The sequence below is a fragment of the Penicillium canescens genome (assembly GCF_028828765.1).
Source record: "Penicillium canescens strain IBT 15451 chromosome Unknown utg000008l_segment0_segment0, whole genome shotgun sequence".
Taxonomy (NCBI): domain Eukaryota; kingdom Fungi; phylum Ascomycota; class Eurotiomycetes; order Eurotiales; family Aspergillaceae; genus Penicillium; species Penicillium canescens.
This window is the reverse complement of record NW_026703970.1, coordinates 1506264-1525838: the sequence shown is the minus strand read 5'-3', so window position 1 is coordinate 1525838 and position 19575 is coordinate 1506264. Positions and strand designations below refer to the sequence as shown.

Below are 19575 nucleotides of genomic sequence, written 5' to 3'. Positions count from 1 at the left end.
TAGAAACTTAAAAGAGCAAAACACTGATCTTCATCACAGGTATGAAATACTTGAAAGTTTGATTTAGAGCTGATATGGTCACCAATACACCCGCTACCTTGAATAATGCAGCCTCATCTGAAGGATACGAAATATACAATACTGTGAGCTAAGTTCAACGAATGCTTTTTGGGCGAGTTGTATCCACATGCGGTGAGGGGAAACCCCGGCGAATTGACTCGGAATCAGTAAATTTGGTGCCGATAGTGTTCGTAAATGTGCCGAGTTCCGTAAATATATACTTCACTACGTAGCAATGTAGTCTTGGTGCAACATCTGTACCAATCACACCGTCGCCTATCCCGGCTTCAATCATAATGATATTACCATGGTGAATCACATTGCATGTGGTAGGTGTGCTAGATTACAGCAGAGGTGAAATGGCCAATATGAATGATGAATTTTGGATTATTCAAATAAGGTACAAATTACAATGAGCTGCATTTCCGCATTCTTGACGGTCTCCTTTTTCAGCGATTGCCCAATGGCCAAACATCTCCCAGTTTGCATGCTCTTGTCTGCCGGCTGGGGATAATCCCCAAGAGGCTTGTCCTATAGCCTGATGGCCACAACCTTTGCAGGCTCCGTTGTCTCTCCCAGAATCGGCGCAAACTGTGCCCCACTGGTTGTAACGTAGAGAAGAGAAAGATCGTTATTTGTTGTAACAGCGGTTGACCCCCCAATTGTGATTCTGAATTGACCTCCGGCAACCATGTGAACACGGCCCTCTGGCGTTACTTTGATCAACTCATTTTGAGGATTTGTGGAAAGGTAGGCCGTCCCATCTTCTGCCAGTGCAAACCCATCGAAAGTAAAACCACTGACAAGCTGCTGTATTGGCCCCACAGCTGCAGCATTCTCGTCAACCTGCACACGAGCGAATACTTCTTGGGTAGTGCTCGTAAAGTAGACGTTGTCGCCTAGCACGTTAATTCCGTTTACGCCAACAGCGATAGGTTGTCCAGCAGCTGGGAGCATAATTGGGTCACGCAAGGCCTCCGAATAATTTCCTGTTGTGATATCCAGACGCCAGACAACTCCCTTCGCGGTGTCTGAAATTAAGAGGAGGTTGTCGTTAAACTTGGACATGCCATCCAGAAACTGTCCGGCAGGCATAGGCGCTAGGATTTTGGCTTTGGGTTCTGCACTAGTGAGGTCGATGGTCCAGATAACAAACGATCCGGGCGTAGGAGTGACGCTTGGAAGGGATACATTGCCAGCAATAACAGCAAATACATCCTTGTCGATTTCTGTTATGCCTAGAACGCTAGTGGCATTTGGAAACCTGAAGAGGACAGAGCCACAGCTTTTACGGCTGATGTTTTTGCTCGGATTGATTGACCAAAGCTCAGGCACATCCATTCTCGTCGCGAGAAGGCTGCCATTCCGCTGGGCGGCAAGATTCTCGAACCAGGTTCCATTTTGTTCGAGCTGAAACACAGTAGAAGCTAAGGATGATTGGTAGCCTCTCTGTTGATGGGGTGCAGCAAAGGTAATGGCAGGGAGAAGATATAATAACAGCGAGCAGAGTCCTGCCACAGGCAAAGAAAGACGCATTGCTGCGTAGTAGAAAGGTTCTCCGAACAAAATGATGATCCAGGTCACCGACAGTCGCGGAGTAGTAGCCCGGAAAAGAAAGTCGTTTTCTTTTCAGTCGATGGCAATTGCACTGATTTAATAACATCCTATTTAGCGGTCAATACGCTTTCGTTGTCTTCCGAAATACACCGGAAAAACTGGATAGTTTTCACAACCTTTGCCCTCTTCGGTCAGACGTCCGGCTTGACAGCTACAACTAATCCTGTTCTAGAAGGTTCAAAGCAGAACGACCCACAGGTGACCTGAGCTTTTCCTCCGATTTTACGAAACAGGCTCGGTGGAGCACCATTCACGTCCATATTGGCACAACCATGGGCTCATTATTGATGGTGGTGGGCCACCGGAACATGCCAGGTTGAGTAGCCACGACCGTTTGTGACAAGACAGAGAATACATTTTCCTTTGTCAGTCGCGGTGAGTACATCAACTGGCTAGGCGCACTATTACTCGTGACATGAACTGAATCAGCACCGGATATAGTGTCTTGCTATTAGTAACAACGGTTCAATATTCCATGTGCACAAATGATACTGTGCGTTAGTCCACAGCTCGCAGTCTAATTGCCCCGGAGAATTGCAGGGTTCTTCGATGACAAAGAAACGGATCTCAACCTCAAGAACAGACATCATGCATGCTATAATTTCCTCCATCGTAGTTATGTGAATCCTTCTAACTTCCCTCCTGTCCGACTACCAATAAAGTCCTCATAGCGGTAGCTATTGCCCATGGTGTGATCAGTTCTACACACAACCACTCTGCACCGTTTTCATCGTTCGGGGAGTTAGTGGAAAGGTACATCTAGTGTGAAAAGTGGGGATATTTGCTGCATCTGGGATGTCGAGCGAAGTTACAACGGATATAACGGCATGTATTTTTAAACTCCATCTTCATTCATAGCTATATATGGCTTCAGGCTAGAAATCATGGGTAGTATCATAATTTTTACAAGGCGTGGCTTAAGTGTTACGAGAATGTTGGTGTTCCGCCTGCCTCATAAAGTCGTTTTGCTGTGCTGTCTTGGTGTGGCGTGTTAAAAAGCACTTGTTTGAGTTCGAAAGTCTCCGTGTTTCCTGCGTCTGTCAACAGAGAATATCGTAGACTACGTTGTTTATGAGTTCGGGTTGTTCAGTGCGAGTCGTGCGACATGCAACATCGGGCGCTTTATAGTATGACTAGCTGTAGGTGGCGGTGAGGTCGGATAAGAAGCTCCACGATGGGATTACTGATGTGCCCTATAAAACCAGATGCAACTGCAGCTGCCTAGACTTATTCTGAATTTATGTGACTTCCGGTCAGCCGACCACTTCAAGGTAAGAAATACTTGAGTTCATGCTTTGATGACGGCTGCGACTGCAAGTCCTTGAACATTCACTATAGTAAGTTGGCAAATCACCCATCCAGATTCCTATCGTATGGTGCAAAGACTTTTTGTGTCATTTTCTGCTTGAATCATGGAGTATCAACCTGATGGAACTGTATAGTAATGACATGAAGTATGAGCCTACTACGCAACCTAAACTCGATTAGTGCAATTTACCAGCAGGTACAAGGCAATGCGGTAAGATGGTGATCATTTTCAGCCCGGCAGAATACATTAATGATATACGACTTGAAATTAAATCTGTGGTTCTAGATTCAGCTATCGAGTTTCAACTAGCCCCTTTGTGGCCTAGTCTAATCGTGGTGAGGTCCTTCCGTTACTCATACCCTAAAGACAAGCCTTATCTAAGGGGAGGGCTCTGGAGCAAAGACGTGAGGACATTGGATTTGACCAAGACGAAATGTACAAATCCATTCCTCTCCTCATTCAGGAGAATCAAACAAATTACTTTCGAGACAGGTTACATATGCAAGTCATAGATCGAATTTTGTCTTGGTTGACCCTCGGCGCTAGCTGCAATGAGCATTGCAACCATTGGAACAATATATGTGTACTAACCCCAATACAGCAACTGTCGCATCGTTGTGTCAAAAATCATATCGACTGCAATAGTCTTCTCTTGCTAACAACGTCTCGCCATCCCCACGGTTTACAGTAGATAATTCGTTCAAAGTCCTTGTGTATATCTGATGCCGCGAGAGATCCTTGGCTGTCTTTTGGGTACCTGACAGGAACCTGGGGACACCAAACCTTCTTTTTTCCTCTCCCATGTTTGGGAATGGATGCCACGGATTTGAAGTCGGGTAGAATAAGGAGACACCTGTCGTCTCAACCAAAAGTGGCTTGTTTACCAATATATATATCACATATGTATGTATGCGCTTTATTTGAGTGGCCAATAGCCCAACTACTACCCCTTTCCCTAGGTCAATGGCCAAGGCGGATCACATTACATTCCCTGCCGGTTGATACTCGATAACCGACAGACGACGTACAAGGGGAACCACCACGGGACCAAGACGGGACCAAAGAGCTCAGGCCTAACCACTGCCCCGGATGTCCCGGGCTTCATTAATTTCACAGTTCATCTCTAAGTTTGGCCGGCGGGTTAGGTGTGGCAGTATGGTGCATCTAAACTAAGCATAATCATCGTTACGAACTAGGAGTAGGCGGGATAGTTTCCGTGCGGAAAATGAAGGGTTTGCTTTTCTCACACCATTTCCTTGTCTTTCAGGCTTTCAAGGTACTGTAGCTTTTACTATGATTCTCGTGCTCTCAGTGTACTTCACGGAATATATAATATTGAATCCATGCGCGACAGCTAATCACGTCCCGATCTAGGGACCCTGATGCCAGGGATCATCCAGGAGTACATCGGTTTCAAATTGGCCTGGGGGTGGAGAATTTGGGAAAGCCGGCCTACTGGCCCATACTTAACTCCGACGTGATGCGGGAGATGACGCCTTGCGCGATACATCGCCAAAAAACACATTGCCTCTCAATCCACAGGTTGGCATGTCGACTAAAATACATTCCGATCACTTTTGTAACTACGATAGAAACATGTCAGTCCTGGGAGCCCAACAAACAATAGGGAGGGCAACCCAAAAGGAAAAAGAAAATAACGATAATATAACCAAAAAGAAGGGAAAAGAAAAAGAAAAAGAAAAAATGGATGCACATAAACGGAGAAGAGTGACTGGAAAAACGGAGTTTCTCACCTGGCCAAACTATATTATCCGTGTCACAGACCTGTGACCACACAAAGGCAACCAATTTGCCCAACGAAGTCGCTTCGCACGCGACATCAGCATTTTCAAAAGCGTGGCGGACGGTGTGGAGGAGTACTAGGTCTTCATTTGTTATGGGCAACCAAATTTCCCTCCGTTGTTGACTGTTCCGCTTCTTCTAGCTTTTTTATCAACAACAAGGCTTGGAATGGGGCTAAACCAGCGGATGCAATGGAAATAAGGAACGAATAAAATTTACCAATAGGGAATCCGACAAGGCAAAGGTCAACTGGTAAGTCTCTTGAGGCTGTGTGTGCTCGAACGTGGGTGCCCCTTTTCACCGGTTCTACGCTGAACGAAAGTGCAACCTGCAATGCTTTATCTTGCAAAGTCATCGAACTTATGGAGTAAATAGCAGCGTATCCCGGCGCCCCCCAATACTTTTGTTTTCATGCCATCTAAAGGCAAGTGTCCGATGTGAAGGCGCGCTACCGCTGCCTTGTATAGCGTTATCGCCTTCTCGCACACCCATCTCGTCGAGTGATTCAATGCGTCGTGACATCTGTTGAACGAAGAAAGCCAACGAGAACAGGCTAAATCCGCGGTGACGAAAAGATTGCACCCAGCTTGACTACCGCCAGTTGAGGACAGCAAGGCATGGCCGAAACAAATACGGCGAAAGAGCATCCCAATTAGCGCATGATGCCCAAGCGAGGTTGTTGCAGAGCATTCCTTTTGGGATATGGGAGTCTGGAAGACAGTTAGCAGTTCTACAGGCTGCCTGGGATCTTGTAAACTTGACTTAACGATTTTTCCCTTATTTAACAGATATTTCGCCTTGCACAGTTTTAGAATTAAGTCCTACCGACACCTAACCTATTCCTATGTATATTTAACTATTGCTATCGGTCATTAGACCCTAGGGATATGGTCACAATCGAGGGGAATATTGTCAGGACCGCTGCCTAGCAATGGATTAAGCCAACTGTACCACCCATAGATTGCCTTAGGAAACACCGCTAGATAGGCTAGGGCAGTTGGGACACGTTAACCAAGACTTTATGTAAATGCCGATCACCTAGCAGCGGCAGCCCTATATAGAGTTCCCGCTGGTCCCTAGAAGGACCAGCGTTCAGCCGTATACAATACTTTCTTTATTGTACTACAAGCATTAGATGAGGAGTCTACTTCGTTGACCCATATCAAACTGATACCTGCTTGCGGGGTCTCACAGTCTATCACTATAGAGAGGGGCGGCTTTTGGCCTAACCGGTACGGCACTCCCCCTAGTCGGGTCGGTTCCTGTAGTAAAAGTCCATGCGTTAGTATTTCCTCTGGCCCTGCTCCCCTATACGGGACAGGGGCATAGCGACGTTCCCGTGCTTTTCTCCAGTCAGCCCGTTGAAGCAGAAGAGCCGTAGTGGGAAAAGATTCCTAGGTGGATACATATGACCACAAGTCAGTTCTTGGACCACAAATGGCAATGAGCAACTCAGTGCAGTCTGAGCCAGCTCTGTGTGAATTCCTCTTGTCAGTCTTACCCGCTGCCATTCCACCACAGAACGATATGGCACCTCATCTCCGCACCACCGATATCCACGCTCCTGTGCAATTGATCCAACGAGGGCAGGAAAGGATCAAGAAGGCTCCCGTGGCTGTTAGTTTGTCGCCACATCTCCTTCGTGTGATTAACTGGCAGGATCCGCTTAACGACCCTGTTCAATGACAGTTTTTTCCGTTGTCGACTCTATTGAACATCGATCACCCTGCAGCAGAGTCGGATCCAACGCAGAAGTACAAATACTCGCCAGTATTGGGGCTGATCCACCGATATCCAAATAGAGTTCTGTTCCTCCGTTTAGTTATCGCGTTAAACGTTCATAGTTACATAGACTTAAGTTCACTTTCGGCAGCAACATCCATCTGCCTTGTCTACTACTGCTTCTGCTTCCGCTCCTACTCCGTCGGAAAGAAAACCGGATCCGTCAAGTAACAGGAAGAAATGGTAGTCTCGATTCGAAATCATCGAGAAGACCCCAAGCTTGAAAGATATTGTCATCTCCGGCGGTGACACCTACCTTCTTGAAGCAGCATAACTCAAATATATCGGCGAGAGATTGCTAAAATTCCACACGTCCGTCGTTTCCGACTTGCTAGTATGGTTTGTCTGTTCCACCAGCACGACTCTTCGATCGCAACGACGAGTGGGTCTCCACTTTTGTCCAGCTGGAGCAAAAGGCCCGGAAATGGGCAAACACATCTGCATTTACACCCAATTTAAAACAACCGACAAAATTAGCTGGGTAACGCGTGAAGCTACAGTTACAGTTAGCAATCAATCGGTTCTTCTCACTGGAGTTGATAATACCCCCGAGCGAATGTGTGCTCTAGTCCCACGCGCTAGGCGATATTAATAATCAACCCATACGGCCGCAGTGGTTCCTCGCAGTGGGTTTCATGTTACAGTACTAACCCAAAGCAGTACTACGTTTATCAAGGTGATATCGTTCCAGGAGCGGAAGATCTACGAACTCCTGTGAGTGACAGTCTAGACCTAGAACGAGCGGTCAGAGGGCAGATCGCCAGCTTCCTGTTCCCAACTTCATTTCGGATTTGCCGGCAGAAGGGGCAACCGATTAACACGCGGGGTGGAGAGCTACGGTCGTCATATCGGGTTGTCGAAGGTCACAGCACCGGGACTGAAGGGAGAACGCGCGACGATGCAATATTGGAATCTTTTGTGGTCTTTGTCTCCAGAGGGAAAAGCGGATGTCTTAGCCCACTTTGGGAAGCGGTAATTTACTAAATTTGCTGGAGTTAATCGGTGTTTTGTAGGCAAAGCAAAAATGAACCTGCACCTAACTATTGGCTGAGATCGCGGAACATACATACTTTCTCCGTAGTTTACCCATTGTTTCCCCACTTGATCGGGAGAATATGTGACGATCCCTACGATTTCCGATCTTAATGTCTCCTCTCTGTTCGCCGACTTGGGTTCGTATGAGTTGCCGGTATGCTTGGTCTAAGGGCCACTATTAGCGCTTCCTTTTCTCCCTAAAGATTCAGCCCGTGGGCCCTCGCAATGCCTAGACACGCCACCCCGAAAAGGAGCGGTGTGAAAGGCTAGTGGAAGATCTGAGCTGCTTGTTGCTTTTCACTGGGTGCTCAGCTGCACAGGTTACAAAAACCATGCATTGTTAGCACGGTCGCTCGGCCCATTTCACCTTCCATCCTATCCTTCTAGACATACAAAACCTACTCAGGGGGAACGAACTTCTCCACATCTAATCTCTAATCTCTCCACAGCCTCATATTCTTCCTAAACTTCCCTCACGTCAAGCCCAGTAAGCATTTCACCCTCATCCTTCGCCCTGGTAGAACCATCTCCCCTCTAACCATCTAAGTAGTCATGCCTCAATGGCTCGGCTCCATGACGTACCAGGATGACCAGTCCCTGGCCGGCGTATTCACGATCAAAGGCGAGCAATGGGTATTCGAGAACCCGCGAGCAAAAACAGCCGCGACCTTCCAACATGCTCCGGCTGTTGTGAATATTCCCTGGAAGGAGGTCGAAAATATCCGACATTCCCTCCGTGTGCGTGAGCCTTTTACCGCGATTATCAGCGGGTCTACTATGGAGATCACTTGGTCGAATGGGGTTCGAATCACGGCAAATGTGCCGCATTCTGGTGATTATGGGTATTTCTCGGGGGAGGGTGGTTGGCGGGCGCAGTGATATTCAGTAATGGCAGCGGCACTGGTTGAAGCTTTCTTTTTGGTTCTTGCTGGATGATTTTTGTGTTTTTGGTGTGTTTTTAGCTTGGCTTTTTGTATTTTTCAGGATATTGTGCATCATAATACAGCTTCGCATCTCATATTAATCGTTATCATCTCATGGATTGGAGGGGTTCAAGTGAAGCTTGGAATCGACACCCCCAGCTATACTGGTCTCTACGCTGAAGCAAAAGCAATCTTGCGGTCAGTACAACTCCCGAGAGGTGGGGTATCGGGTAGCCACATCAACACTATAAGGCGCCTCTGCAGAGTTGAATAATCTTCACGATGCATTGTCAGTTATACACTAAGCGGTGCTTGGCTGCATATACCTCAAGCATATACCCGAGAGCTAAATTATAGGATTTTCGAGATCATTTAGATTGAGTGGAGCGGGGATATGCTTCTAATCACACTGCATCCAAGTTATTAATTTGGTGTGTCGTTAAGAAAAACTGTGCTAAAAACGCCACCACTTTGTCTAAGCATATACTGTCAGCCTCGATTCTAAATCGTTCTCAGCTGTCACGAATCAATTTTCCAGGGTGTATGTGCCTATATCCCGTGACCGATTCGTGATCCAATAGAGCGAGGCAAGCAATAACATTCATTGGCTGTCACGGTATAACTAGGAGCCAAAACGAGGAACATTAAGCTCGAGTACAATGATAGGACAGTCCCATTATGCTCGACTACGGCATACTTAGTCTAAGTATGCCATAGTCGATTAGAATGGATAAGGATAGATGCATGCCACATGTTAGCAATGCGGGAGTATGTACAGTGAAGTCACGCCGTAAGAAGTGAAGAGGTGGTCGCCTGAGACTTGGGAATTCTACAAACGAGCGAATTCTCCGTACCCGGCTCCCCGTCCCAAATTTTATTCGGTTGTGATCCCAGATTGCAACTGCGTGTCCTGTCGGGCTAAATTTTCCCGGTCTAGCTGTACGACCCATTGCATTGAAGATGGAGCGTGGAACTTTGAGGTTGTATACATGTAACTGCCTATGTTGGAGTAAGTTACTGTATAGAATTGGGTGTCAGATGTTCTCAAAATTGGACCGTGACAAATAGCTCCCACAACACTAGCCATATGCTATAAACATAATATGTTTCATTGAAAAGACCTCGGTTATAGAGCAGACACATGTAGTTTATACTGTAGACATAGTTATGAACAATCCCATTGTGTCACAGGGTTCTAGATAATGACGTAACTGCGTGCCGCGTCTATACTTTACCCGTCGTACTTAATTCTCCTTAGTCCCAATTGGCACCCATAGAACTGGTGTTTCGCCTCCATATTACACTTTAGCGTCTTGGGAGCCCAATTGCCGGTTGCCTGAAACCCTGTGACCAAGGCTCTTACGCGGCCCGACGCCATTGCCACATGTGGCGGTGTTCAACGTGTGCTTTACTCCGTTTCAAGAGTCTGGAACTGCTCCCAGGGTCTTCGAAGAACCCTGCAGATCGGAGTTTGGCCTCTTTGGTCAAGTTCGTCCGGGATAGGAATGCTCTGTTTGAATTGAATCCGTCACCATCGAGGCAAGGGACATGGCTGCCCGGATCTCCGGCCACGAGGTAATCGTGTATGCCTTGACACTATCTGGTGGAAGTACTGGCTACTTAGGACGGACTCTCATGGTCCAATTTAATACCTTTTTAACTTTGATTTCCAGTCGATGTTAGTGGTCAACGTGAGCCAAAATGGCATGCTGATTGAAGTCTCTTCTGTGCCCTTAAAAGCCAAACGAGAGGGCGTGTAGATCGTAGCTAAGTATGGTTGGAACGGTAGCCGGTACATCTGGCTTCGTCACTGCCAAGCCTCTCCCCCGTTGCAGCCACAGTCCCCTCTCCTTCTCACTCTTTCATCTTCCATCTCGATTCTCTAACTTCGCTTTTTAGACAGGCTCAGAGTTTGACTCACTCTCTTCGAGCCACTTTGCCACCTCTCCTTCGGAACGGGAGCTGCATGAGAGAACGCGCTTGACCACCACCGTCTTTGGCCGCGATTCGGAGAAAGAGAGGCCGTGTGTGCTTGGCAGTTTAACTCCTCTGCTATAATCATTCGCGTCGAACAATCGACTTCTATCCTGCGACTACGATCCATTCCGCCCATCCACCCTTTCCTGCGACCGCATAACCGACACCATGTCCAAGGTCGTGCGCAGTGTTAAGAACGTCACAAAGGGGTACTCCTCAGTGCAGGTCAAGGTCCGAAATGGTACGAGTGGTCTCATTCTTTTCGAATTGTTTGGTGAATAGCCAAGCCCGGGCGCATTCGCAAAATGGCTGTATTCGCGGCCTGTCTCCCTGTTTGGCCGGGGCTGCTGCAATGCGCCCCTCTATTCACCCCGCATGCAACAAGACCAAGACACTGACTTTCATATCTTTCAGCCACAAGTAATGACCCCTGGGGCCCTACGGGCACCGACATGTCCGAGATTGCCGCCATGACTTTCGGGAGGTATGACCGGCCTTCTCCCAATTGTGCGGATACCACTAACGTCATTTGTATAATAGTCCGAACGAGTTCTACGAAATCATGGACATGCTCGACAAGCGACTGAATGATAAGGGCAAGAATTGGCGGCACGTGCTGAAGTCACTCAAGGTCCTAGACTACTGTCTTCACGAAGGCTCGGAGTTGGTGGTGACATGGGCGCGGAAAAACGTCTACATTATCAAGACTCTGCGCGAATTCCAATACGTCGACGAAGAAGGAAGAGATGTTGGCCAGAATGGTAGGTTGCCTCTCCACACGAAGATGTCCCGGTACTGACAAGTGGGGATATAGTCCGAGTGGCAGCAAAGGAATTGACCGCCTTGGTACTGGACGAAGACCGACTGCGCAGCGAACGATCGGACCGAAAGCTCTGGAAGACCCGTGTCAGTGGGCTCGATGAAGGCTATGGAAACTCCGGGGGCGAACCCCCACGCCGAGAGCGACGCCGACGCAACCCGGACGATGAGGACGATACCGAGTACCGTTTGGCCATCGAAGCCAGCAAGAACGAAGCCGAGGAAGAGCGCAGGCGACGGGCCAAAGAGACCATGGCAGGCGAAGAGGATGAGGACCTAGCCAAGGCTATCAAGCTCAGCAGAGAAGAAGAAGACCTCCGCAAGCGTGAATTGGAAGAGAGCAACGCACAATCTCTTTTCGACGACACTCCCGCTCAAGTCCAGCCAACCGGCTTTAACCAGGGCTACCAGCAACAGGGTGCTGTGGATTGGTTCGGAAACCCCATCAATGTGCAGCAGCCTATGACGACCGGCTTCTTGAACAACCAGTATGCCCAGCCAACAGGATTCCAGAACCAGCCCACCGGCATGAACAATCCCTACGCCAATGGCTACCAACAGCCCTCGGCCTTTGACCAGAACCCTTACGGCCAAGCTCAGAACAATTTCTTGCAACCGCAGGCTGCTCTTCAGCCTCAGCAAACCGCATTCAACCCCAACAACCCCTACGGTGGTGGTGATATCTTCGCGCAGCAATCTCAACAACAGCAGCAACCCCAGGAGAACTACCCGACAGCAGGAAGCAACAACCCATGGGGCGGCAACCAGCAACAGCAACAAGCCGATGCCTTGAAGCCTATGCAGACCGGATCAAACAATCCCTTCGCCCAGCGTACTCAGACACAGTTCAACAACCCCGCACAGACTGGACCTCCAACTCTGAACTCCTTGGCGGAGGACCGCGCAACGAACCAGTTCAACCAAGGAAACTCGAACCAGTTCGGTCAAATGAACAAGCCATTCAACCAGCCCTCTCAACCCAACCCAATTTCCGGATTCCAACCCCCACAGCCACCGAAGAGCACTCCACCCATGTCACAGGATCCTCACCATGCTCGTCTGAACGCACTTCTCGCATCAGGCGAGGGCCTGGACACCTTCGGAAACGTTGGAGACCTCCGAATTCCCGCGCAGCACACAGCCCCGGGCACATTCGTCAACTCTGCCGGCCAAGGTCTGGACCGACTACACGCCACGCCTACTGGAAACAACCCATTCTTCGGTCAGCAATTCACAGGCATGCCCCAGCAGACCGGCTTTACGCAGCAGCCTACCAACAACCCCTGGGGCGGTCAGCAGCAGCAACAGCGCGGAGGTAGCCTCATTGACCTGTAATCAAGCCACCGTGGGACTATCTCTGGATTCATCCTTGACTTCACGAAGGCCTCACATGCGGATACCATCTATTTCTGTTTTGTTTCCTTCTGCTTTCTCGCTCTGTCATTCGGGGGCTTGATTTTCTGGTTGCGTTACCCGGTCTCATTATTATTTTCTTCGTTTCTCTCCCCATCGTCATCAAACCGATACTCTACTCACCACAATCTTCCTACATCTACGAACCGCTGGAGCTGCATTGTAAAGTGAAGGCTTCTCAAACACCCATGGCTTTCTTCGCTCTCCGCGCTCTCCTTCTGATGTCTTCACTTGGGACCTTTTATCACTTCATTGTCTTTTTACCCCTCGCCTCAAGACTCTTTCTTTTGTTTTCTGTTACCTTTGCCATTAGGATATCCTTCTCATTTCAAATCAGTTTCCTGAGGTCTTATCATATTCCCTTTTGCTGCATAGTTTTCGGTTTAGTCGAGCTGTGATTAATCTTACTTGCTGAGCCACCACATCTTGTTCTGAATCTTAATTGTAAGCGTTGGTCTTGTGGTTTTATGAAAGAGTACTTGGTGTGAATTAAGGCAGTACGAGGCGAATGTGCTAGATATCTCTCCTTAAACAATTTGGTTTATTATCTTTAACTTACCCTTACGGATTCTTCTGCAAGTAGATGTCTACTACACTTCTTGGTAGAAGCGAAAAGCAAACGAGATAAGGCCCCACGCATAAAGATAGAAAAAAAGAATCCTAGAATTTTGGTTGCACATAAGGTATGGTATCTACTCATCATCGCTCTCCTCCTCACTCTCCTCTTCCTCACTACTCTCCTCCTCGGCCTCAGCCAACCAATCAACAAACTGCTGAGCCTGACCGCGAACAGTCCTCATCTCCTCAGTAGCACTAGACCGCTCATCGTTCCACCACTGATCATAAGCCTCCTCATCAACAAGCTCAAGCTCATAAAGACTCTTAGCAGTAAACAGCAAAACAGTATCACCCTTAGAGCGATGCACAAGATCCTGCTGAAGCAAAAGCAACAAATCAACCTGATCCTTCTTCTGCTCCTTCTGCCGGTCGAACAACGTCCGCTCAACAACCTCCTTGTACTTAGCGAAGACTTCGCTGACAGCCTGGCCGGCGCCCTTGCCGGCTTCCATCAGTTGCTGGATGTGCTTCATGAATGAGGAGACGATGGCGCGGCGGACTTGGTTGTCCGATGCATTGGCTGTCATGCGGAGACTGACTAGCTCGAGTTGGACGACGTCGGCTGAGACGCCTTCACGGAGACTGTCAAATACGCTGGCTGAGGCGTCGTGGTGGAAGTTGTCTTGTTCTTCGTGGTCTGTGGAGAAACTGCTTCGGCCCGAGTGCGGCCAGGATCCTTGTGATAGTTCTGAGGATATGGTTGAGATTGAGGCGGATGAGAGGGAGAGTCCGGGCATGCGGTAGACTGGATATAATGTTAGTGACTGTTCGTTTGGATGGGATGTTGCTCGGGTAAACGTACTAAGTCCTGACGAGGCAACGCTTACGTTCTCGTCGTCATCGTCGTCACTGTCATCCTCCTCGCCATGGATAAATTCGTAGCCTTCGCCTCCTTCGCCAACTACTGAGGGATCGCTCTCTGCCCTGCTGCCGTCCATTCGTGTTTTCGTGATACGCTTGCCGCTTTCCACCGAAATGCCATCTGCGATCTTCACACCAAAGGAAATTAATGCACCGGTTGCGATGTTACAGTTCTTGCCAATAACAACACCATCAGCAATGATGGCACCACGCACATCAGTGTTGTCACCGATGACAACATTGTCCCAAATGTATGCACCATCCAGCTTGACATTGCGACCAATCTTGCAGTTCCGGCCGAGAGTGGTGTTGTGAACGGTTGTCCGGTCTCCGATGCTCGTCCCCTGGCCGATAACAGTACGGCGGCCAATAACACAAGACCGCGCAAGTGTCACACCTTGTTCTTGGTACAAGCTGCCCTTGCGGAGGTTGTAAGTGTGGCCAGGAAGCAAGTTCGTGTCGGGGCACAAGGGGTAAGCCCAGCGGGAGATGATATCCTTGCTGATGGCATCGTAAGCCTTGAGGTTGCGCACGCGCGCAGCATAGTTGTCGTTGATGATGTATGTGTGGAGGGTCTTGCCGTTCAGCTCATAGTCCTTCAGAACACCGTACAAGAACTGCTTCCGAGGTGTCTGGTAATCAAAGCTATCGGACCACAAGCTCAGCACATCGGGTGTGCAGATATCGATGCTGCAGTCGATCAGATCCTGGCGGATATCTAGCTCGGGGAATTCCAAAATGGTCTCGGTCTCGATGGTCACCCGGGCTGGTCCGGTGCAGTCAGGACTGCGGTCGATCTCTTCGTAGTGGACGCATCTGTTCTTGGTTGGGTCGATGACAAACACCGGCGAGGTGGAGGTGGACTTGGTTCGGTGGTTGCGGCCGGCTTCTCTTAGAACCATAGTCATGATTGCGTTCTTGTCCGTTTCCCGACGGGCCCTGTGTGCGGCGAGCGCGCCTTCAATGGGCAAGTTGCTGATAACATCGCCGCTTACAACGATGAAGTCTCCGGTGATGAGATGCTTGCCGTCCAAGTCACGCATCACGTCACCAACAGAGGTGGATGTGGATTTGAGGAAGCTCAGATGCTTAAAGGGGGAGGAGAGCGCTCTCCATTTGGATGCACTAGTAATATGGGTTAGTTGTGTACCACACGCAGTATGCAGGGCTCGCCGTACTTGATGTATTTCTCCAGTTGGTCCGAATGCGCTCCACCGTAAAGGAAAACCTCCTCTACACCTGCATTTGCCAGGAACTCGAGAGTATATTCGATAAGAGGTGTGTTGGCGAGTGGCAGAAGACACTAGTTATTTGGTTGGTTATTCCTCGGGTCTTGTATTCAAGGGTATATTGCAAGGGTACATACCCTAGGCTTTTCGCGGGTGAAGGGCTCGAATCTCGTCTCGAAGGTGTCGGCGAGGACCTAATAGCATCAAAATGAGTAATCTTGTCGCAATACCGCCAGGGCAGGTCCAGCGCAAACACCGCATATATTCGCTCGACATACCACGGCCTGGAACGTCTCTTCCACTTCCTCCGCCGCATTCGCCTTGGGCTTTTGCGCTCCTTTCTTGTTGGGAGCCATGGCTGTAAATGACGACAGACAGTCAGTCGAGCATTCGCACGCAATCGCTGTCTCAATCGCTGGTCCCCTCTACGAACTCAACAATGAAAACGAAGCAGGGCTAACATACCTCGCAGGATCAACGCTCAGAAACCAAGCTGGGACAAAATCAAGAAGTTGCGCGCCGTCAGCGGAAACAGAAGACTTGCTTTGCGAAGCAATTATAGATCCAGACAAAAAGATGCACCGATCTATCAAAGGAAGGGCACAAAAAAGCATCGGAGTCATCCCGCCCACCTGTTTGCTTTGTTTGCGTTGTTGCCAAATTCGACAAATTTATGCCTCAGGCATCACAGATTTTCAGGCACCAATATATCTATAACTAGTCACCTAGTTAGGACGGTGCTTCATATCAAGCCCTAACTACAAAGTTAACGAATTGCTTCATGGCAAGTATGTACTCAATCGAAGTAATCATGAAACAGACATGGGCAGAGCAACCTCCAGAATGAAATCCGATGTCACGATCAACATGTGGTTCAATGAACATGACTCCTTGCGATCCTTACGTACAGACCTTGCTATATAGGTCATCCACGCATTTTAGCCTCGCGCCTATAGCCTCGCGACGAATTTACACGAGCGCACAACAATGATAACTCTCACTTGGTATCAAGCTACTGCGATATTGTCACCGCTCAGAATCGAATTCATCCAGGTCAGAATGGCAGGCAGAATTGCATCTATTCCTTCTACGCTTCTTCCTCTTTACTCCGCACTTTCATTTATGCCGCATTTCCAACCTTCTTGAAGCTCCACTGCTTTGGTCACATCATACTGGCCAGCTCTAGGGCTGGTTACCAAGCACTCAGCTTCATCTCCACCACACTCGTCTGCTTCCTCTGTTTCATTGCTGCTGAGTTTACCCTCGTGCCTCGTATTGTTCCATCAAACATCATCTGGGTCCATCGGATAACATCTGGCTCCATCACGACATAGGACCAAGGTCCCAAGACAGAGTGACCATTGCCCATAAGTCCTGATTGATCTCCATCAGTCGTCTCTTCTCAGGCGGGCTAGGGCTAACGTCCTGGCTATGGAAGATCTGCCAAAGCTCATGCGCCATGTCTTTCCCTAACCCGAAAGCTGTACCCTTCGCCCCTGACCCTACCCCTGCTCCAGCTCCAGCTCCCATACCTCCAACGGGTGTACAACCAAGGCGACCAAGTGCACGAGGCTCCAACCGTGAAATTGGCTACGTCACACAAGCTGAAAACACAAGTTGTCGTCTCCGAAGCTACAAAGGAAGTATCGGAGACGGACAAACCGAATGGGGTGATGACGGCTTTATCAATGAAGATTACAGAGTTGGTGGGCCATACATGTGCTCTCTGCCTCTCACCATTACCCCACTGCCAAGACGACACAGGCTCAATGCCCTGAAAGAGAAAGACAGGATTCGCAAAGAGGTCCATGATATCCTAGCTAGTATCGGAATCAAGAAACCTCCAATGCACATTGCCCGGTGTACTTCACAAGTCAAACCCGAACACAGACCAATCACTACACTATTCATCCATGCGGAGCGTGAGAACCGCATCGACCACATATGGCTCGAAGCTTCCCTTCAGATCTACCACTTCCTGTCTGACAATGATATGCCGGAAATCTGCGTGGAAATAGCAGACTCACGGATCTACAAGCCCTACAAATTCGCACCAATCCAACAAATCCCCTCCATCTGGCATTGGGATCGCATCATTGCAGAAACCACAAAACGGATCGATTTAACAGATGTCATTACAATCGGATGTATGCGTGTCCAGGCTCCAATTGCACCGAACTATGTCCCAACCGTCCTTGTCACAGTGGAAATGGAAAGCGAGCGAGACTTTCGCGAGATGCGCGACATCATCACTGCTATCCTGGATAAATACGGGCTGCCCACGATTTCTGTTCTGATTTTGAGAGACGAGCTCGTTACAAAGGCCAAAGGATCACCAGGCTTTGATCGCACAATGCTGGATGGAGTAGCCCGAGCCGGTAGGAACTTCGGATCAGCGAGATCCCACCTTAGCTATGGGAAGCTTGGGGGGTTCGTGGAGCTGGAATTCGATGGCACGGACCTGGACCCGATGATTCTTGGTGTGACCTGCTTCCACTCCGTTCGCAGTGATAAAGACAGTCACGTAGTCTCTCGCCAGAGTAAGTCGGACCCTGACAACCAACACGAGAATTTACAGTCTGAGCTAATATCACTGCTATCTAGAGAGATTTGCCAAATGGGACAAGGAAGGATTGAACCTATTCGAAGAGCAAAAGAAGAGAGAAATCTGTTTCGTCGAGCAGCCACCCTTACACGATCTAACCCTACAACTCCAAATCAACAAGAAACGCATCGCTACCATCAAAAACCAACCAAGATTCCAATCCTGCCGCTATCACGAGGCAAATGGAATCCTCCACAACCGACCAAAAAAAGAGCAAAGCAGCTACAGAGTCTGGAAGCAAGAACTCGCCGAGCTGACCGAATTCAACAATGAAATCGAAGAATTCAGACCAAATGCTCGCCTCGGCTATGTAGCCGCCTGCTCCGGAAACAGATTCCTCCAAAAGACAAGCGAATGGAGTTCCAATACCTTCAACGTGAAGATGGACTGGGCACTATTGGAAATCCTACAGGCGCGAACATCCACCAACCAATGTGACTGTCACCATGAATACCTCCACCAACTTACCGACGAAGAAATGGAGGACCCACAAGCTACAGCGTTCTGGATTAATGGAATCGGCGGCCCTTCTCAAGGCCGATACAATGGTCTTAGAACCTGCCTCGTTTCTGAGCAGGTGGTAGAGGGGGTGAAGAAGACGACTGGGTGGTGGTGGCCGCGCCTAGGTGGTCGTTTGAGCATACTGTCGTGGCGGGGTCCAAGGACCCTAAGGTTTCGTTCTCTATGCCAGGTGATACAGGCTCCCTAATCCATTTTTGGAAAGGAGGTGTTGTCGGTATGGTTAGTAGCATGCTGCGGTACTCGAAGATCACTTTCTTCACGCATGTGAATGACTTGCTGGCGGATATTAAGGACCAGACAGGGGCTTCGAAGGTGCAGATCATGGGTCCACCCCTGGAGGAGGAAGATGCTCATGAGGATGATGATGAGGGGGTGGACCTTGATTCTGAGCCCGAAATATGAGGCTAGTGGACGCTAGGGGGCGTGGTGAATCTAAGAATAGGTTACCCTCACTCAGGGGTAAAAGGGAAGTGAAAGAAAAGGGGGAAAAAGGAAAAGGAATGAGGTATGAGGACTGTTTCTGTTTGTGTACATGTACGGATATACCCCCGAGATTTGTGACAAATCTCTACTTAATAGTCGGTGTAAATGTAAGAATACGGTCTGCATACATTCACCTCCAAGTAACGTTCATTATGCATATCCAAGGATGATATCAAAACCAAAAATAACTCTAATACGCCACACCCAGTCAACCCTACAATCCACCAGCCACATTCCTGAGGTCCAGAACTCCCCGCAAGGTCCAGGCCCTCCTGGACCTCGACCTCCATAACAGTCGTTCATCTCGACGGGTCTAGACTCCCCCGTTGTTCATGCCGATCCCGTCGGCGTGGAGATCCCAATGCTTGTTCTGATAGCTGTAGTGTTTGGCTCTCGGAGAGATTCGGGAGGTGAGCGTGAAAATTGTACTCCGTAACCGGGGACGTATAGTAGAGACTGGAGATGCGAATCATGGGATTGGGAATTATTGAATTATTGGGTCTTGGTGATGCATATGCA

The 19575-nt window shown here is 48.9% G+C and overlaps 6 protein-coding genes across 6 annotated transcripts; 4 read left to right on the top strand and 2 right to left on the bottom strand.

The window, feature by feature from the left end:
• Positions 1 to 591: 591 nt before the first annotated feature.
• On the bottom strand, positions 592 to 1596 carry N7446_011430 (uncharacterized protein; the record flags this gene model as incomplete). The annotated part of the gene is made up of 1 exon (XM_058520172.1): positions 592 to 1596. One exon carries the CDS (start codon positions 1594 to 1596, stop codon positions 592 to 594), a length of 1005 nt encoding a protein of 334 aa, XP_058367696.1.
• A 4636-nt stretch (positions 1597 to 6232) lies between these two features.
• N7446_011429 (L-lysine 2-3-aminomutase) lies at positions 6233 to 6475 on the top strand (the record flags this gene model as incomplete). Its single annotated transcript, XM_058520171.1, has 1 exon — positions 6233 to 6475. The coding sequence occupies one exon, from the start codon at positions 6233 to 6235 to the stop codon at positions 6473 to 6475; it is 243 nt and encodes an 80-aa protein (XP_058367695.1).
• A 1263-nt stretch (positions 6476 to 7738) lies between these two features.
• On the top strand, positions 7739 to 8556 carry N7446_011428 (uncharacterized protein). Its single transcript, XM_058520170.1, has 2 exons — positions 7739 to 8093; positions 8159 to 8556. Exon 2 carries the CDS (start codon positions 8159 to 8161, stop codon positions 8483 to 8485), a length of 327 nt encoding a protein of 108 aa, XP_058367694.1. The 5' UTR covers positions 7739 to 8093; the 3' UTR covers positions 8486 to 8556.
• A 2118-nt stretch (positions 8557 to 10674) lies between these two features.
• N7446_011427 (epsin) lies at positions 10675 to 12660 on the top strand (the record flags this gene model as incomplete). Its single annotated transcript, XM_058520169.1, has 4 exons — positions 10675 to 10747; positions 10921 to 10990; positions 11047 to 11267; positions 11321 to 12660. 4 exons carry the CDS (start codon positions 10675 to 10677, stop codon positions 12658 to 12660), a joined length of 1704 nt encoding a protein of 567 aa, XP_058367693.1.
• A 736-nt stretch (positions 12661 to 13396) lies between these two features.
• On the bottom strand, positions 13397 to 16022 carry N7446_011426 (translation initiation factor eIF2B catalytic subunit epsilon). Its single transcript, XM_058520168.1, has 6 exons — positions 15912 to 16022; positions 15725 to 15804; positions 15584 to 15640; positions 15396 to 15520; positions 14159 to 15342; positions 13397 to 14101 (listed from the first exon to the last, which is right to left on the bottom strand). The coding sequence occupies exons 2-6, from the start codon at positions 15800 to 15802 to the stop codon at positions 13431 to 13433; spliced, it is 2115 nt and encodes a 704-aa protein (XP_058367692.1). The 5' UTR covers positions 15803 to 15804; positions 15912 to 16022; the 3' UTR covers positions 13397 to 13430.
• Positions 16023 to 16905: 883 nt separating this feature from the next.
• Positions 16906 to 18975, top strand: N7446_011425 (uncharacterized protein; the record flags this gene model as incomplete). The annotated part of the gene is made up of 3 exons (XM_058520167.1): positions 16906 to 17986; positions 18051 to 18683; positions 18743 to 18975. The coding sequence occupies 3 exons, from the start codon at positions 16906 to 16908 to the stop codon at positions 18973 to 18975; spliced, it is 1947 nt and encodes a 648-aa protein (XP_058367691.1).
• Positions 18976 to 19575: the final 600 nt, after the last annotated feature.